Raw genomic sequence first — 19694 nt, forward strand, 5'->3', positions numbered from 1 at the left:
CTGAAAGCAAGAATACACTGTTTTCAATGACGACACTTACGATCATGTAGAACGTAAACTCACGATAGGGAAGTTTTACAAACATACGGTACTGTTAGCGTGTTCGGAAATTACGCAAACAAATGGCGATCGGGAAATGTGAACATTCAAGTTTAGAATTTTATAATGAAAGATTTAACGTAACTATAGAACGTTTTATGATATAATATGAAACCTTGGATCTGTATCTTTAGATTTATGTATGTTTTACTTCAAACAAAGTAAAAATAGACTTGCTGTGAGAGATCATATTACGACATAGTTAATGCGTCGAAAATAGCTTAGTGTCATTTTGAAACTGTAGTTAATGCGTCGATAATCGCTTTAAAGCCCAGTTGCAGGGTTAACCTAAGTTTAGAAATGTTTTTTCTAGGCATTAAATGTTCATTTTGTGTTCAAAACTAATGTTTGTTTTAATTTTATTTATCTCCTTAGTAATTCTTTAATTGTTTACACGTAAAGAGTGATTTTTTTAAAGCCACACTCTGAAACTTAGACGACGATTTTTAGCCCGCTATCATCGCTAAAGTAGAAAAAGTAAAAATCAAGCTACTGTACATTATCTCTTTTGGACTGAAAACCCAGCCTCTATTTTTAAAGAGTGATTGTATTTTGGCTGGGTTTTCAGCTTTTCTGAGTTAATATCACTTGATTTCACTCCTTTTACTTTAGTGTGATACGATTTAGCGGCTAAAAACCGAATTTTCGGCATTTTCATATGAAGCTCGGTAATCCGGAATTTTTCAATAATCCGGAACACTTCGATCCCGAAAGTGCCGAATTAGCGGGATTTTACTGTATTACTATGTTTTACAGTGCAGTTAATCACCCAGTGCCATGATGTACGATGACCGCGGCCAGGTCATACAGGTTGGAGCCGCTCAGTCGTGTGTCCGGCAGGTCGCTGAGAACGTACTGAGACATGTCCAGTGCCGTCACGGGGAACTGAATGTTGATGTCCACTTTCGTGCGGAAGAAGTTGTTCCACCGGAAACGTTTGAGATGGAGGCACAAAACCTGGAACATCATATCCATGTAAATTATGGGAGAAACGCTCTACCAAAGTGACACTAGACGTTTTAATTTTTTAAACTACTTTACTGAAGTTGGAGGGGTAAACCTAGGTCAAGTAATAAGTGAAACTGAACTTTCTCTCTATGTTCTGCTAACTCTCTCTTGTACATTAATGATAAGTTCCTTGCACAGATCATTCTCTTCTGGGAATGGGAACGGCTAGACAATGAACAATTTGAATGACACCGTGGCACAATTTCGCCACCTTTTTTAGGATCCTTTGTTTATATTTTGACGTAACAATGTGTACTTCCAATAATCTTCCTTTAATATTCTGTGATGTTTGAAATAATCCAACACGCAAAAACATTTTTAAAAAGAACAAAGAACGTCCAGCACAGCACTGAATTGCAGTTATGAATTGCAGGTGACAGCCCAGTGCAGCATTCCTCGTTGTCTTTAAAAACTTTTATGCTGAAACTCTTATAAATCGTGCTAGTTAAGTTTGTTATGTATTTTGTAAATTGTAAAGAGAATCCCTAATTTGTACTTGTTTGAAGAGTCTATCTATAAAAAATCTATAGATCTTCTAACTAAACTTAATGACACTCTTCATCCTAGTATGATTGTAAAACCAAGGGACTTTCTACTAATTTCCCAAATAGCAAAGAACTGATTTTACCAACTGTTGTTGATATGCTGCACAGCTTAAACTAGGTTACAGGAGGATGATGTTAGTAAGAAATCTTTTGAAAATACCAATGACAATAACACTATCCATAGCAGGATTAATAGCACATTAACCCTCTCCCACTCGCAAGGCATGAATCGGCACGGCCACCACATAGCCACTGCAGCTTAAACGGCACAGATCAGCACGCACTGCTTTATCTACTAGAGCCGATAAGTGCTGCTCTCAAGTAGCAATATGTTAACTACGGGTTGTTTGCTATCAGGAGACCATTCACTTTACTTTTGCAGTAGATTTATTCCATTATTTTGCTATTTGTATTAGTTGTGCGGAAACAATGGCGGGTTGTAGTCGTACACTTAGTGACAGTGAAATCGATCTCGTTATTAGTAGTGATTGCAACGATTCAAGTGAGTGTAGTGATGTACCAGAGCCTTGTGAAATGGTTGGTGGCATTGAGAATGTAGTTCGGAGTGATCACAGTGGCAGGGGCAGTGACGGCGAGCCAGACAATGACCTTCACCAAGTAACTGCGCAACAAACAATCCCGCGCCACCGGTGCCCAGCTGTCCGTGTGCCCCCTCCCTGGTCTCGTACAGTCAACTTCATTGAACCAATATATAGTAAAATAATTAATATATATAATTATAGTTAATTGCAATAACAGAACGTGTGTAAGTTGAGGCGCCGCGTATTTTTACCGAGCGCGACCGGCAGAGCGAATTAATTGAGGTTAGAAGCACCGTGAGCGCCTGCAAACAATGTGAGCGCAAGAGGGTTAATGATCACATTTTGAATGCCTTGAAAGGCAGTGTGCAATTTAACAAGATGAGATAACAGAGATGCACATTTAATCTGTAAAACTAGATTTGTTAACGAAAACAGTTAAATGAGGATTTATTATTATGAATGAAAGAGGAAAAGTTTACAAATAGTGTTTGAAATTGCACACAAGTTTATGATTGTCAGCAAAATTAACTGGGAAAAATGTGTTGGTGTATATACAACAGAGAGGAGAAAACAAGAAATGTACAATAACACAATACATCACTGCTGGATGCCATGTTTGTTTAGTACAATAATGTAATACTTCACCTAAGTTAGGATAGGAACACCACTATATTCATCCTCAATAACTAATGGTCCAACTTACATTAGGCAGTCTGCGAATCCAAAAGCGTTTGGTGGAGCGTTGTTTGCTCTTACAGTTGTTGCAGTAGTACAGCTCAGTCTCAGCCAACTCTTCCACTTGAATAAAACTCGTCAGGCAGTCTAAAAATTCCAAAATTATGCTATGAAATGCTTAGGATTTGAAACAGCTATCAGTTCCTTATTTTTTAATTATAATAAAATGTTATCACTTTCAATGCTGGCCTTGAAATACCAGGTACTTTAAATGCCCTGTAACTTCAAAAAAATCATTACTCTGAAAATATATTTCACACAGCGTTAAAATAAGTCATAAGGTAAGGTAAGTCATAATTGTACTAAAATTTTAACCATGAAATTGGCAATCAATATAACAATGTTGATCCAAATCAATTCCGTAGTGACAATCAACATTATAATGTCAATCTTACACACACCCGTTTTAACAGTTCATATAATACACAAATCAACACTAATACCACTTTTATATACCACTTCAAATAAAAAGAATTGCTGATTTCAACAAAGAAATTTATTTTGTTGTTTTCACAAAATTTTTAATTATTTTTATATTTGATTGTTAAAAACTAGGATAAAAAATATATTTCAAAGAAACCATTATTATTATATGAAAGTACACATATTTTCACATAAATACAGAAGAAATCATGTGAATACCTTAAGAAATAATTTTGTTTAATATTTGTCTAATATATATTTGTCTTCCATATTGAATCTTTCTACTGAGCAAAAAAAGTGAAAAAACTTTAAAATAATTACTATTACAATTAGAAGAAAATATACCAATTTATATTTCGTTTGATATTATATTACAAAATAAAAATAAAGAAATAATGTAATCAAATGAAGAGTGCCGATACATTGGCATGATGCCGTTTTGGAATTGATTTTGCGGTGCTGAGATCTCGGTTCACGACTGTTTTGAGAAATATAATTCTAGAGCCAGTACATCAACCTTTGGCCATCAAAGGGTTAAGCGGTGGCTGTAGAGAAACGACCTTTTAATCTTAAAAAAAATATTAACTATTAAACATCCTCATTTTTTGTTATAGAGTTATAGGAAATGTCTCACTTTAGAGGAATTGAAAATACTAATATAAATGTATTTTTTAACCCTTTAAGCGTCATGAAAAATTAGACCTGATCTTTGATAAAGTTACAATTTTTTTAAATTTCCAATGTGTAAAGTTAAATTTATTTTCGTTTCTGTATGTGAAAATAGAGTTATTTAACGGTAAATAAAATTTGTTTAGCCTTTTTTGGATTACCTAGGATAATTTTTAACTTTTGAGAATATTGTAGAATAGCAGTGTAGTTGTCACTAATATTTTTATAATTTATTCAGTACGTATGGGAATGAAACACAGTTTTATAGATAAACGTATACTATATTACAAACCAATAAAATTAGAAAAATACAAAAGTAGACAAAGAGTGTTTATTTGGTGTCGGGCTGTCACAACTGACATTCCGCGCGTCTCCCGCAAGCCAGTTATCGCGTGGACTTTGAACCTTCTTATCGCTCGGGCAACCTGTAGGACAGCATTGCAGGGCTTGAATTATGTTTCTTGCTTTGTGATAACATCCTTATGACCGTAGTAAAATATTAAAAAGTTTGGGATTGACCAAGTAATTGCTCAGAATTACCAAATCTTCAAATTCCGAATCGTCTGGATTCGCCATTCACACGAATAATGGTAAAAAACACTAAATAAATACTGGAAACTGCTGTATTTAATATGAATAATTTACTTTAAAAAGAATAAGACACAACAGAAAATTAGCGATATCCGAAATACATATGCGTGTACCGGACGCTTCTCACTAACAACTGGCTAGATGCCTTGACGGGAGCTCCCGTCAATGACTTTGTGAAAGGCGCGGGGCCACGCCCGATAGACAGTGTTTGGCCAATTAGAAGCAACTGCCACTCCCATTGTAACAGAATTCGAGGCAGGGCAACCCGTCTGTATGTCGCATGACTACTAGAACCATCTAGCAGCAAAATATTCAACTAACATAGCAGTAAGAAAATAAAGAATGCAAAAACGCGGATCCACGGCAATAACGTTTTGAGCTTGTAGTGGCCCTCCGCGGATCCGCGTCAATAACGCTGGAAAGGTTAAACACTCGTTTATTACTCACCTAGAATGTTGCATGGAGGCACTGGATCCTCATTGGATTCCCTGTTCTTCTTCTGATAACACTTATCAGGGATGTCTAGTGAGAGATCTAGGAAAGGGTCGTGTTTCTTGGATTCTATACTGCAATTGAGACATCTCACCTGTAACAAAGAAAAAATTCAAAATAAGTTGATGAAAGAAGATATTAATATAATGAACTGCAATGTGAATACCAAGTCAGAGAGATAATAACTATGGCGAGCACCCTCGAACAGACATGTTACAATGCACAAACCGAAATGTACAATGTATGAATTTCAAATCAAATATTGTTTATAAAATCCTGATTTGTTTACTTTGGTTAATTATCTCCAATTTTCACTTATACCACTCACTTCTTTTCAAATGACTATAATGCTCTCCACTCCTCGAGCACTTTCGTATCCCTTTATGAGTTACATCAGTACACTCAAGCATCACAACAGGCAGACAACGCAATACTATCTTCCACCAGTCGAAATTATTCATTGTTTACTAGTTTGGTATAAGAAAGATTTCATCTACTCCTATGTTTCCGGACCGGAAGTGGTGGAGTCCAATATAAATAGTGACACAGCAAAGCTCAATAGATTCCAGATTTTATTGTCACATATCGTCGATCGAATCTAGAATCCAAATCATTTTTAAGATTCAAAAGAGATTCAAAAACCAACTTCAACACATCACTAGCTGCAAGGAAGGGTTTAAAACATAGCACCCAAATCTCCAGAAAGTTACTAATGTCATAAAATGTTATATTATATCATACATATTGCATTTATGTTTCATTTTATTTATTCAATTCCTGACCTATACCGGCCTTGATGTAACAGAACAGTCAATATAATGACATACCTCACTCTGCAGTGTACCGCCAAAGACACTGGTGACGATTGACGACCGCCCTTTATGCCCCAGTAGGTACGGGGACTCCGGCAGCAGATGTAACAATTCAGTGTGCAACCGGTCCAGCATGTAGCGCAGAAACTCATGGGCGTCTTGCTGCTGGTACCCCCTGCGCAATCATTTGTTTGGTTCATTGTATTCATCAATATATAGACAAATAGGCTCTAGAACCAGGTTCTCCAAATTATAAATCACAGCCAGTCGGAAAAAAAAAATTTCCTTCAATAGCAAAGCAATGATCAATTTTAGTACTAGAGTAAGAGATTCGGATCAACTAAGCTGACATCAATTAATTGGAGCTTATCTTTTAAATAATATTTCTAATAATTATTCTAAGTATATTATAAACTATTGGAGTATAATTAACTTTAATATAGGTCGTGGCTATCTGCTCAAAGATTGCAAACACAAGCCTTCTTGAGATTTGGTTTCTAGAGGTATTTTAACAAACGCACTGTAATATGATGAGAATTTGGACTTAGGACAGTGAGTAGTGCCCTAATTGTATATTCTTAATAACAGTTACCTGCGGCTTCACAACTAATTTTGTAGGTTTTTCACTTGTAATAGCACTTATGGTTCAAGCGAATTTATTTCCAACGCCAATGTTGACTTTGCCTTCTTCCCACGGTCAAGACAATGCATTAAAAAGTGTATATTTATGGTCATTATAATTTACTCTGTATTGAAATTTTTGTTCCATACCTGATTCTACCTCTTTCCTGATCAAAAAAATATATATACATACACAGCTCTGAGAAGCCTACTTTTTTCGAAAGACAAGAAATTTAGGTTTCATAACAGTCATTAAATGTAAAGTAAAAGTTAGACTACATTGTCTCTTATATCTGCACTGCTAGCAGTTACCCGCTGTTTTGCACGCAATTTAGTAGGTGTTGCATGTGTGTGACCACTGCTGGTTCAAGTGAATTATATTTCTGACATCAATGTTGAGTTTGCCTTGATACTATGGTCAACAAAATGCATAGAAAAGTGTATAATTATGGCCATTTTAATTTACTTTGTTCTGTTTCAACTCGATTTTGCCTTGTTCTCCAATCAAGATATATATCTGATATCAGAGATGCCTACTTCTGTCAAAAGTGAACTAAGATGGGTAAATTAACAGTCTTTATATTTACAGTAAAAGTTAGTAACATTATCTTTTAGATCTAATATTTAATAAAAATGTACAGTTAACAATAACACTACATGTTTGTTTCTATATAAATTGAAATATATTCTTCATATTTTAAAACATTTGGAGCTGGAATTTGTACAGTAGTTCAAAAGCACAGTCTAGCAAACTTTCTCTAGCATAGTTCTTGCAACTCCCTGTCTTTGCAGACAAAATTCTGACCATCTTCTGTTTTAGGAAATTTCCTAAGGTAATAAGTACTTACCTAATCACTGAAATCTAAAACAGCATGAAAAATAATGGTTTTCATTAGAGAATGTACTCACTACTAATGTAAACCAATTGAAAATAATAAACAATATTTACACAGAGAAGTTGATTGTATTAGACATGCTGTTTTAATAATTATTTCATAACTTTTACGACCAAGATGAGATATTTCTCTGCTTGAAAGACCAAAGGGGCATAGTCTGGAGAAATTTCCAAAATAACCTTAAGCCTATATTCGTCCCATGGATCGTAAGAATGTCCATGTCAAATGTCAGTACAGGTTTGAATAGTTTACACGTGAAAGTAAAACAATAAACAAAGGCGCTTACGCATTATTATTAGGAAGTATATCAGAGCACTTTAAGTTAGGCAACGAATTCCTGCCCCCGCCCACACCCAATGTTCCTTATCCAGACAGAGCCAAGCAGCGTGAAGCCTGGAGAGGGAAGAGTTGCTCTCTGCAACACAGTTGCATACCTCCTTCAAATAGCCTAACCCTCTAATGGCTCAACTGTATGCTCCACAGTCCAGTTCAAGCTTTGTAGCAGGGAAAATGCGCAATCGACTATTATGCACACCGTAGACCTGCCATGTGTCTAGTCATCATAGCGTGAGATCGGAGGTTGAAAAAGTTTCATGATCCGATACATCGCCAGTTTAAGAATTTTCTTTCAAAAATTGAGAGTGAATCAACTATTATGCACACCGTAGACCTGCCATGTGTCTAGTCATCATAACGTGAGATCGGAGGTTGAAAAAGTTTCATGATCCGATACATCGCCAGTTTAAGAATTTTCTTTCAAAAATTGAGAGTGAATCAACTATTATGCACACCGTAGACCTGCCATGTGTCTAGTCATCATAACGTGAGATCGGAGGTTGAAAAAGTTTCATGATCCGATACATCGCCAGTTTAAGAATTTTCTTTCAAAAATTGAGAGTGAATCAACTATTATGCACACCGTAGACCTGCCATGTGTCTAGTCATCATAACGTGAGATCGGAGGTTGAAAAAGTTTCATGATCCGATACATCGCCAGTTTAAGAATTTTCTTTCAAAAATTGAGAGTAAATATCATATAATTATACATGAATATATACATGCCAAATAATTGTGAAACTTTGAATAAACAGAGGAAAAGACCTACTAGTTTTTTTGAACTATGTCAAGTTAATGATATGTTCATGATTTAACAGACCAAACCCATACAAGAGCTTTCAGATGATCACTGGCTTTGGAAGTTTCATTTGCAGTAGCTAATCTCAATTTTTAGAACTAAAAAATTTGTAGCTTTATTTGGAAATCAGTTGGGAAAGACAATTTATACCACTTTTAAACTTGCAAGAAGAATTGCTTACATGAAACTCATGTGCCTTTCCCATTGCATTTCATAGCTGATTGTGAAACTAAGGGAGTAATTTAACCTGTTGAGTCCCGGGTTATGGCAGCACAGGGGCATCTGCTGGCCCGGGTTTTTTCTGGCACTTGGTTACTACTTTGCATTATAGTTATCTGGGATTATAATTTTGAACTACCTCGTTTATTACCAAGTCAACACTATCCAAAGTAGGCTTATTTGGACGATTATTAGAATAAACAGTATCACCTGATGGTCCTGGTACTGGTTCATCAAGATAACCTAAATCGTGGTTGAAGTCTGCATCACGAACTAGTTCACTAAAAATAAAATCACCACTTCTTACACGACTGAAAATATCCACATCACTTTCGTCGTCACTATCAGATAGTTCACTAAACTCACTGCCCAATAATTCATTAATATCTTGATCAAACAACTCATGCTTACGCGAAGCCATAATTATTGTGTACAAACAATAGCAACCGGCTGAAACGCCTCGACGTTTAGAGTAAAAACAGGCTGCCAAGTATCGTAGCGCGAAACAAAATATACCTCACGAAAGCCAGTGTTCTCCCGAGTAACCCGGTATATTGAACGTCATTTAATTTAGCGAATTGAGTTGAAGAAAACGCAAAAATAAAACGCTCTGCGCGCGCGGCCGCAACTGTACGGCAACGGGCCACGACTGCACACTTGCCTCAGTCGCAACTGTGCGGCTACGGGATCCAACAGGTTAAAAACCTCTTTGCTGACTTGGATAATCCATCAACAGTAGAAAAGGTTTTAAACCATCAAAAGTTAAAATTGAACATCCACTTTCAGAACTTTAACTGATTGAGAAACTTGCTGCAAATGAGAACTTGAAAGAGTACAAGGAATGCTCACGAATGCACATCTTCTTCCAATAAGTTTATTGATTGCGAATTCTAGAGTTGAACCCTTAAGTATTCCAGTAATTGACATTTACACTACAATAAATTCTAAAATATTGTACTTACTACAGCTCTCCACAAAACAATAGTTTTGTTTGTTGTATGTGTATGTTGCAAAAGAAGCTTTAATCGAAAACAGTGTACAGAACAGCATGCTGTGCTTGTCATATGAGTCTGGGATTTGCCTGAATGGAATTGCTTTTTTATCAGTTTAATCACTAGAGATAGGGTGTTCACATGCACATTGTTGAGACTGTAGCACAGTGTATGTGATTGAACTTAATAATGACACCAACCTGAACCTAGGAACTACTTTCCAAATGACAAGGAACAAGGATTCGGGAGATATGGCCGACTTGGTCGCCCCATTGTCAGTCAGGTTAATGATGATCTTCCGCAGCTCTTCTGCCATCAGTGCGTCGTTGAGTTCCCGGAAACTGCGGGACTGATACACCTTACTGCGGCCAACTCCTTTGACGCTCTCAAGAGACGGCAACTGCTTGAAGTACAGGCAGAACTCCTCTATGTTGCTAGACAGAGGAGAAAGAATATTTCACTCAAAACGCAATAGATCTGGAGTGGAAACTCACATAACCTATATAAACAGCACTAACTTTCTCTCCTTACATGATTATTAAACTTAGTATTTCATCATTTCCACACTTCTGGAAGAGTGAAAATATTTAGATCCTCATGATGTCATAGTATTTTCATATTATAGTAAAAATTAAATATAGCCTATTTTTGGAGCATTGTTCTGCAGGTATTGAGTATGCTGTTGCAACAATTTAATGACATGTCTAAATTATGAAAAATTAACTAAAAGTAGTAAAAATATTATGTAAAATCTGCATTTAAGATTACAAAACTGCATTAGATTGTTGTAAATAAATTTTGGTTTAAATAAAAATATGTTAACAAAATATATACTTTGTTCATTTATTAACCTACTACTATGTGAACAGTTCTATTAAGATCGGTACATTTCATTTAAATACGCCTGAGGCACAAGCAAGTGTGTCAAACAGAAAGTTACTCAAAATAACTTTATTACTTAGGTCTAATGAAAAGCTATTCCACCAGAAAGCTAAAATCCTATAGTTCTGTTGTAACTATAACAATACTTTCTTCTTTAACTACACATGTAGACATCTCCAATTAAGATGTCACTTAACTGGGACCTTTTGGAAACTGAATTTTAGCAGTGTACAATGTCCAATCTCAAAACTTCTATGGTTCAATCTAGTGATAGGCAAATCTAGAATTTTCGAATGTCAAATCCGATTCTGAATCTTAAAATCTGCAATTTCTATAATTTTTAAAACTTTGAAGACTGTCCGGTAATATAAAAACTAAAAAGAAATTCAAGAATACCACTCTATTGTAAAGCAATCAGCAGAAGTTCAGAGAAATAGCTATTTAGCTTTTAAGAACTAAGTCATATCCCCTACCTTCTACTTTAATTTGTTAGCTTCTAGAATGTGTGCCTTTAACCTGTAAAAAATATAAGTATACATTTTTATCGGTTACTAAATACATTTAAACGTCAAAATCTTAATAAAATTTAAAACCATCCTTAGTCATGACAAAAAAGGTAATATATTTTATAAAGGAAATACTTTGTCACCAACAAAAATTTAAAGTCAACAAAAATTAATGAATGTCTTTATACTTTATGAGAAACAGCTGACTTCTTCACAAACGTAAACAAGGTATGATATAGTATGCTGCTGATATAAAAACTGCAAGCAAAATATAGTCTAGAAAATTAAGTTTTAATTTGTTAATAATTTTACCTGTCTACTCGTGTTCATAAACAAAAGAAAACAAAAACTTGTTTTAGCAATTGCGATTGTCCGTGTAAAGATGCAGCAGATGAACATAACATATTAAATACTAACTGCAAGCAAAATTTTTTTACAAAATAACTATAATTAGCTAACTAGATGATCTATTTAAGGGTTTTCAAACACAAAGTATGATTAAAATGTGTTTTTGAAATCGGTAATTTGCTTATTTCTGATCAGTGGTAGTTTGCGAATAGACACAGCAGAATCGCAGTCATGCACAAACATAAATATGGAAAATACTAACTGCAAGCAAAATGTTATCTACAGTAAGATAATTTGTTAATTAGGTATCTATTTATAGATTTTCAAACACAAATAACGCGTTTCAGAGACCGGTAATTTGTGTACTGCTGACGAGTTTATAAATTGACGATGCAGCAAATCTTTGCAGATTCGAGATACGGCTTTGATACATCACTCGTTCAAACTGGCTATCAGCAGCATACTAATACAGCCAATCCTAAAGTCTCCATGTTTAAAACTGAATACAAACAACTTATTAATGCAACTATCCCCAGAATCCCCTGTATAAACTCACATAAAATTATATCCCTTAGTTTAAATTAATGACAATTCATAAGATTAATTCTTTAGGAGTTACAGGACTCTTTTATCACTACTCTCACAAAATTTACATTAAATTTGATTTCAAATACACACTTTTAATGACCTCCCAAAGTTGTAATAGGTAATAATTAATTGGCATTTGATAGCTGAGTTTTATATTTTCAAAGGGTATGTTATAATGAAGTTACAACTTTCATAGCATGAGTGGAAGTAACAGGATGGTGGTGGTTCTCACATAATTTTATAGACTTGTTCGAGTCTGGTATCTTTAGATGGACGAGTTATTGCATGGTGAGGGAGTTATCCAAGATTTTAGGTGTGAAAAAGACTTAGAGAATGTTGAAACCTTCTAAGGCTAGGTAGGCCAGGACGGTAAATGGTGATGAGAGATACATTCTCAGAGTTGGTGTTAGGCTGGAATTTTGCACCAGATTGAGTCAGATTTAGTGCCTGACAAGATTAGTGAGGCAATCTCTATTATGAAAGGCACTGACTGGTTGGTTGAAACTATTCTGCTCGCTCAGGCTTATTCCCAACCCTAACAATGTCTTCAAAAAAGTGAAGCCAGCACAGAGGTTGTATTTGTACTCCAACCTATTCATAAAGAGGTAGGAATAGGAAAGGACATTGTAGTAGCTACGGTTGTATCTTTTATTTAAAGATTAAAGTCGATATTGGAAGGGATGTTTCAAGGATACATTGTGCAAGCTGACTGAGGAGATTGTGGTGACTGGTACTAGGAGTGTAATCTTACCTGGGCAATACAAAAACCTAACCTCTGTAACACGTGATGGTTATGTTGTGTTGGGTTAGATTAATTAAGCATTAGACTTAAAGGTGAAAAAAACGTAGAATATAAACATTATTTTGTCATTAGGAATTAGTATTATTACAATTAGAATTAGAGGAATTCCTACCTTAAAGATTGAAGAACAGCATTCATGAAACATGTATTTCCTAGATTCCGCAGACCAACGACTTTTTTCTCACGTTTCACGTTTTTGAGGTATGTACTATTGGCAGTGTGTCGTTTCTGCGGATAAGTCTTATCGTTTTCAGTACTTCCAGTGCTGCTGTCAGCAGAATGACACCTGCAAAAATTAAGATAGTGTTCACTTTCACGTTTACAATATTACAAACAAGAAGTACTGAAGATAACAAGTCAAATTTGGTATAAATTTTAGCTAGAAACAATAAACGGTATAAAAAAATGTTCAGTATTATAGGCAATAGTCTTGTAAAATTAAAATGTAGTTACCTTTTCCTAGAGCGTGGTCGTAAGTTGCGTCTATTTTCCTGAGAGGGAGAACTCTCCGACACTGCTTCCTTGATCATCTGCCGTAGCTGTGCCAGGCACTCATTAGCAGTATCATTGACGACAAACTCATCACAACCATAACTACAACACAACCCATGATCTTATTTATTACCAATATATGAAACTTGGTTAACATAATAATAAAAAGAATTAAGATTTTTGTAAGAAATTTTTAAAATTTAGTTTAATTGTAAATCATAAAACAATGTGTTTCACAGCCTTAACTTTATTACTGGATTATAATTAAAAAATTGAAAATATGCTGTAGAATTGATTGTGCAATACTCTTTTTTTCCAAAAAATATTTACAAACACAAATAAGAGTTCAACATTTTAGGCCTATCCATATTTTGGGGATTTATATGGGGTCATTCCATATCAAATCAACCAATGAAAAAATCATTTTGGACCTTGACCTGTAAGATTAGGATGATTTTATGTATAGTTTAACTACCAAGACTTCTTAAAATGCAAAATTTTACATTTTTCTGATTTTGGTTTTTTAGTGACAGGCTTTTAAAAACCCACAAAAAGGCAGTTTTTGGTCGTGTCTCAAAATTTTGTACACAACGTAAATAACTATTAAAGCTGAAGAGCTCAAATTCATGGCATTCTTTTCCATTTGAAATGCTCTTTAATTTGATGTATCACATGACTAAGTGATGAAACTGTAAAAAACCATAAAATGCTGTTGCCAATTATATTACAACATCACGGTATGTATGCATCACCTGTCATCAGTCATCAAACATATTGATACAAAACATATTATGTTGTGTGTTTTGTTTTGTGTATTTTCTTCAACGAAGTATACACCTTGAACATAAGTTCAACATTTATTTTTATGTGTAAAAATTTTGATTCAACTGCAACACATCATAATAATGAGTAATCAATCTATATACTTACTTTTTTCTAAATATTTTAATAAAATTGTTAATAGCTTTGGTTTAAAGTGGTATTTTGACTTACATTCCAAGCGGATTTGACCAAGTATTATCCAAAATGTATAGTGTGTAATATTAATGAGGTATTTTTGGAAATTTTATGAATTTATGTATATATGTTATTTGATAATATTTGTATTAATTCTATGTTTTAATGTTTGTTACTAAAATTTGTAGATTGCTATTTTGACAAAGCGCTGAGGGTACATTAAAAATAATTACAATAATAACATTTTTTTGTGTGTGTTTTTTTCTTTTAAATAATATTCTTATTAACATTATTAATATTTTTTTAAACAACATAACATTGTAAACAAACTAAATAGTGATTTAATATATATATAAGCATATTTCTTAAGCTTTTAAAATGTGAAACATATTCACACTATAATATTTTCTTTGAGAGCTATGATGTTTTACTTTAAACATAGTGGAATTTACCTTTAAACTGGCTAGCATTCTTGGGTGGCATTGGTTATATGAGTGCTGGGACTCTTGAGTTACAACTAGCAAACATGATGTGAAGGTTTTAAAAGTGAATTATGAAAATATATGAGTGCTGGGATAAATAAATAAAATGTTTGGATTTATCAATAGATCATTTAAACTGAAAAACCCACATTCAAATTTTAATATGCAAACTTCACACAGTTTGTTTTTTTTACTAAGAACATAACAATTATATTCAATTAACGGTAAATAATGTGTAGTTTTCCTTTAAAAGAGCAATGAATTGAGACTTGGGAGAACTCAACTGCAACTCAAAAAAGTATTTAAAATGCAAAATATTTCTGGCCGACAGATTTCCAATCTTTGAAAATATTGATTTTATGTTCTGCGCTCATTTTAGAGCTTTCCAATTATACCTTTAAGAATAGATCATTACTGTTACAGACACATATGCTCTAAAGTTATGCCATAAATAAGTTATTTCCAACCTGTACAGCATAGCTCAGAATAAAAACTGTCCAAACTGTATAGCAAATAATAAAAATCTTGCTAAATCCTACAAAAGCAATTAGAAGCTAAGATTAAGCTCAAACAATGGCTGGAAGAAAAAGCTTTCTGCTTACTTAACCATTGTTTTGAATGATAATCTTTCAGACATTAAATTTGATCAATGCCATTTTTAACTCTTTAACCGCTGTTCCTAGATTCGCCGCAACACCTGAGTGTCATGCTTAGTTATAAACCCCCAATGATTAGCATTTTTCTCATATTTAGGAGTTTTTGACATAACACATTAGGTATTTCAAGTTTAATAAATAGAGTGAGAAGTTCTATTAATTATGGTAGGATCCTCTTCGTCCATTGGTGTTCCCACCTTAACAACATATTACCACTATCACATAACTATCTATGAATAAACATCGGAGAACACCTCGTAAAATATTCATGTAACCATTCCCGAACTCGTGTATGATACACACATGAGTAATGTCCAGAGGATTGCACCACCAACTGGACAGCTATCTTCCAGACATTTTTAACATAATAGAATACCAAGTAACACAATATAACTGCTGATACAATAAAAATAAAACACCTGGTAATATGAAAATGAATATACATGGGTGTGGCGAGTTTTTACAAAACTACAGCTCCATAGCATATCTCAGGCATGGCGGTTGTTTACAAAACTACAGCTCCACGGCATATCTCAGGCGTGGCAGTTGTTTACAAAACAAAAGTTTCACGATATATCTCGGGCGTGGCGGTAAAGGGTTAACACAATGAGCCTTGTATCAAAAGCAACATGGAGAATAATACTTACTTATTGAAACCGATTTAAAAGAGATTGAAGAAAAGGCTGACTATGTCTTTTTTACCTGAGTTAAGCAAGCCAAGTCAAATTGAAAACTAAATTTACACCAATTCAATATTACAAGAATAAACCAGTTAATTTCAATAAATATAAATGTTAGATAAATAATAATTACATCCAATTTATTTAACTAGATTTGGTATACAAATTGTGAAGTACACTTAATAGAATAAACCTCCTATAATTATTAACCCTTCAAGGCTAAATTTCAAAAGATGAGCAATTATCATCCACAAGCTACTTTATGTAATGTTTCAGTTCCAAACCAGCAGTTCTTGGAAAGTCAAAACAATCTAAATTCAACACAACTCAAGACTAAAAACACACTATCAAACAGGAAAAATATCATCACATTATTAGTTCACATTGGTCACAGACGCTTCAGAGTAGTAAGGTAAAATTTACCAGAACACAGCCAATGAACTACACTCGATACAGATGAGATGTCCACTCTGGTTGGAATGTTCAAGTGAGTGAGCGTTGACGTACCGGCCACAATGCACACTGCCACAATAAAGGCACATCCATGGACTCTGATTCGAGGAACAGACTGTGAATAAAAAAAAACAATCAATATTAATACTACATTACTATTCAATGAATGTAACCACACATTTCCAGTTAACATAAAGTGAATACAGCCCAGTCAATAAATACTTCAAGTTGGAAGTTGTTCCTGGAGAACGGAATTTTTGTTGTAATTATGATATAATTTCTCAAAAGTTTCCAACCTACATTTTGCGTTTCTCAGTCCTCCTGACTTTAAATGTGCAGGTCTTCAGAAAACCAAATGTAACGTCAAAAATAGGTACTTATGGTATTTCATGAAAAACCCCCAGTTTTTGGTAATTGTGATGCTAAATCAATAATATTCTATTTAACTGATAAACCTCTAGTTCTTTAAGACACCAGATACTGGTCAGGCCACTAGCCATTGTTTGATATAAACAAATCAGCAACTTTCACTACATGTTTTGTGACCTCTTCAATCTGATCTCTTCCTCAGGTTGCCTATCACACATAACTTAACTTGCAATATAGCTTAAAATTAACAAACCAAGATTAGAGGCCTATTTTAAAACATTTATTGAGTTGAAATATTATTAGCAAGAAGGCTACAGTATAATAAGCGACCACCATCACAATCGAATCATGTTTATCGATTATACATTTATCAATACTATCAAATACAATATTTGACCTGTAGATATGATTAACAGGGTACCCACCCAATCTTCAAATTCACAGCGCTTTTACAGTTTTTACTGAACAAAAATAGTAATTTCACGTCTATAGTTTTTATACAAATTATAGCATAAATAAAAATAGAAAAAGATGGTGATTTTACATGGAATGGCTGATTTCAGTAAATAGCGACACAATGAGTGCAGTGACCCTGGACTCGGCACTTGTGTGTCTGTTGCCAGTTCTCGTGTCTCAATTCAGCTTAAATACAGGTGTGTTACATTTCAGTTTTGATGTTATTAACATTGTTTTACTGTTAAAAACACACAACAGACAGATAACCAAATGTGTTTGTGTATGTATTTTCTGTAGTTATACCTACAAGTTATTTTCTTTCTTGAACATCAAACAATGTTTTAAATGGTAACAAGACAATGACCTTGCTCATTTAAGTGTTTGTAGTGAGGAGAGGAAAACTAGGGAAAGGTGGAAAGTCCAGCAAGAAAAGTCGGAACAAGCACATTGCAGAAGACACTTGAGAAGACTTTTATTCTAAATTTGGCATTATGAATATACTGAAAATTATGTACTATTTAAGTTGAAATCAAACAAAATATGACTTTTTAATTCATAAATGTAGTTTTGATACATAAATTTTAGTAATTTTGTCTGAAATTTTGATTTCAGTATTTTTAGATGGTCATGCAATGATTCGATTCTGTTGGTGGCCGCTTATTAGTATACTATAGCCTGAGAATTGACCAATTAGAAATGCAATATATATACTTAATATTCTATATTACGAGCCTGAAAGGTTGAAGCAACATACAAAATATGGACTGGTTCAGTGTTAATTTGATTAATTGAAACCTTATTCTGCCTCTTAAATTAGTTTATTCTAAACCCAATTAAAACTATTTGCTTGAAACCTTAAACCATAAATTTAATAAAATTACCAGAAATATTTTAGAGACCTAGTCTATAATTTCAACAGCTAATCATTAGTTTACTGTATATTCCTAATAGACTAGGTAATAAATTCAAAAGCAAAAATTGTAGGCTCTACATAAACATTTTTCATTCATATTTAGACTTATGAATTCATTGTTAACTTAGTACGCCTCATACAGCAGGACTATAATATGTGAAATATTCATAAATTAAAATCGTGACGTTCTACAATAATGATACTCCCTACTCTCATGTGATCCAAAGGGCCTGTCAATGCCCCACCAAGGATGTCAAGTTACAAACCAGACTTGCGATTGTGAACCATAAATACATACAGTGTTCGGTTGATTGAAATTTAACGTTTAAAATTATTAACCAACACGAAAATTTTAACATTAGAGTAATGTTTTAATAAGTTTTAAAGAAATTCAGCTAGACTTAGAGTTAATACTTCTTTCCAAAATCAGATCTATTCTTTACCTGCGCAAACTACATCCTTTGTTGCTGTTTGGACTGGGGACACGATTTTTATATTTTCAGTTAAATGCGGACACTCCATTATACTTTAAACACTTTTAAGACGCTTATTTAAAGTACACAGAAACGTTCTGTTACAACAATGAAGTTATTTTTCTCTGATAGTCGACAGAAGATCATTAACCAAAAACTATAGTAGAACACCTCCGCCTCTGCCTTCCACAATCCACAGACACACCGATAAACTCCTCTTGACTCTTGTATTACTACGCAGCCCAAAATAATGAGTGAGGTGGTGGTTTGTAACAGTGCTTTTGTTGAATTTTTCTGTAAAAGATAATAATCTATTGCAAAATATAAATGTGATTGTCTAGTGTGTTTTTACTTTTCATCTGCCTAACTATTTTGTTTCAGTTTATGAATGATTACAAGTTGGTTTCTCATAAGCCAGCAATTAAATGTTTATAACCTTTGTGAAAATTCATAATCAATACAATCACAATCCACAAAGGGGCCTTAGTTTTTGTTACGTGCTTGTTTCAGAGCTTTTCAAACAACTATACGACTTTCACTATTTATTTTCCAAACGTCTACAATGGCGATGAAAAATATAACCACGGCTAAATTGATTATTTAATTAGAATTAAAAATGTCGGTGAGAATAAATCTCGTCGCTGGGCGTCAGCCAGTGACAAACGTGTCACTGCAGTTTCACCCAATTACTGAAATTATAAAAATATCACTAGGTGTTGAAGGTCACCTATGATTGGTTTTATGCTTTTAAATGTTACAATTTTCATTTAAATTCGATTGGGTTTAAATCATACACATAAACCTTCATCATTTTGTTTGCCGTCCAAATTGCTCTTTACAAAATAATGTTTTCTTGTA

At 33.9% G+C, this 19694-nt stretch overlaps 1 protein-coding gene across 1 annotated transcript in view; it reads right to left on the reverse strand.

Annotated features, from left to right (window-relative positions):
- The window catches only part of LOC124365800 (ubiquitin carboxyl-terminal hydrolase 3-like), a 32862-nt gene extending 13497 nt beyond the window's left edge, over positions 1-19365 (reverse strand). The window contains exons 1-9 of the mRNA XM_046821821.1: positions 18807-19365; positions 16596-16740; positions 13359-13499; positions 13018-13191; positions 9980-10213; positions 5932-6091; positions 5060-5198; positions 2898-3016; positions 869-1056 (exon numbers count right to left, since the gene is read on the reverse strand). Of these exons, the coding sequence (XP_046677777.1) occupies positions 869-1056; positions 2898-3016; positions 5060-5198; positions 5932-6091; positions 9980-10213; positions 13018-13191; positions 13359-13499; positions 16596-16740; positions 18807-18885 (1379 nt within the window). The 5' untranslated portion in view covers positions 18886-19365. The remainder of the gene's footprint in view (positions 1-868; positions 1057-2897; positions 3017-5059; positions 5199-5931; positions 6092-9979; positions 10214-13017; positions 13192-13358; positions 13500-16595; positions 16741-18806) is intronic.
- Positions 19366-19694: the final 329 nt, after the last annotated feature.

This window comes from Homalodisca vitripennis, chromosome 7, assembly GCF_021130785.1.
Source record: "Homalodisca vitripennis isolate AUS2020 chromosome 7, UT_GWSS_2.1, whole genome shotgun sequence".
Lineage (NCBI taxonomy): Eukaryota > Metazoa > Arthropoda > Insecta > Hemiptera > Cicadellidae > Homalodisca > Homalodisca vitripennis.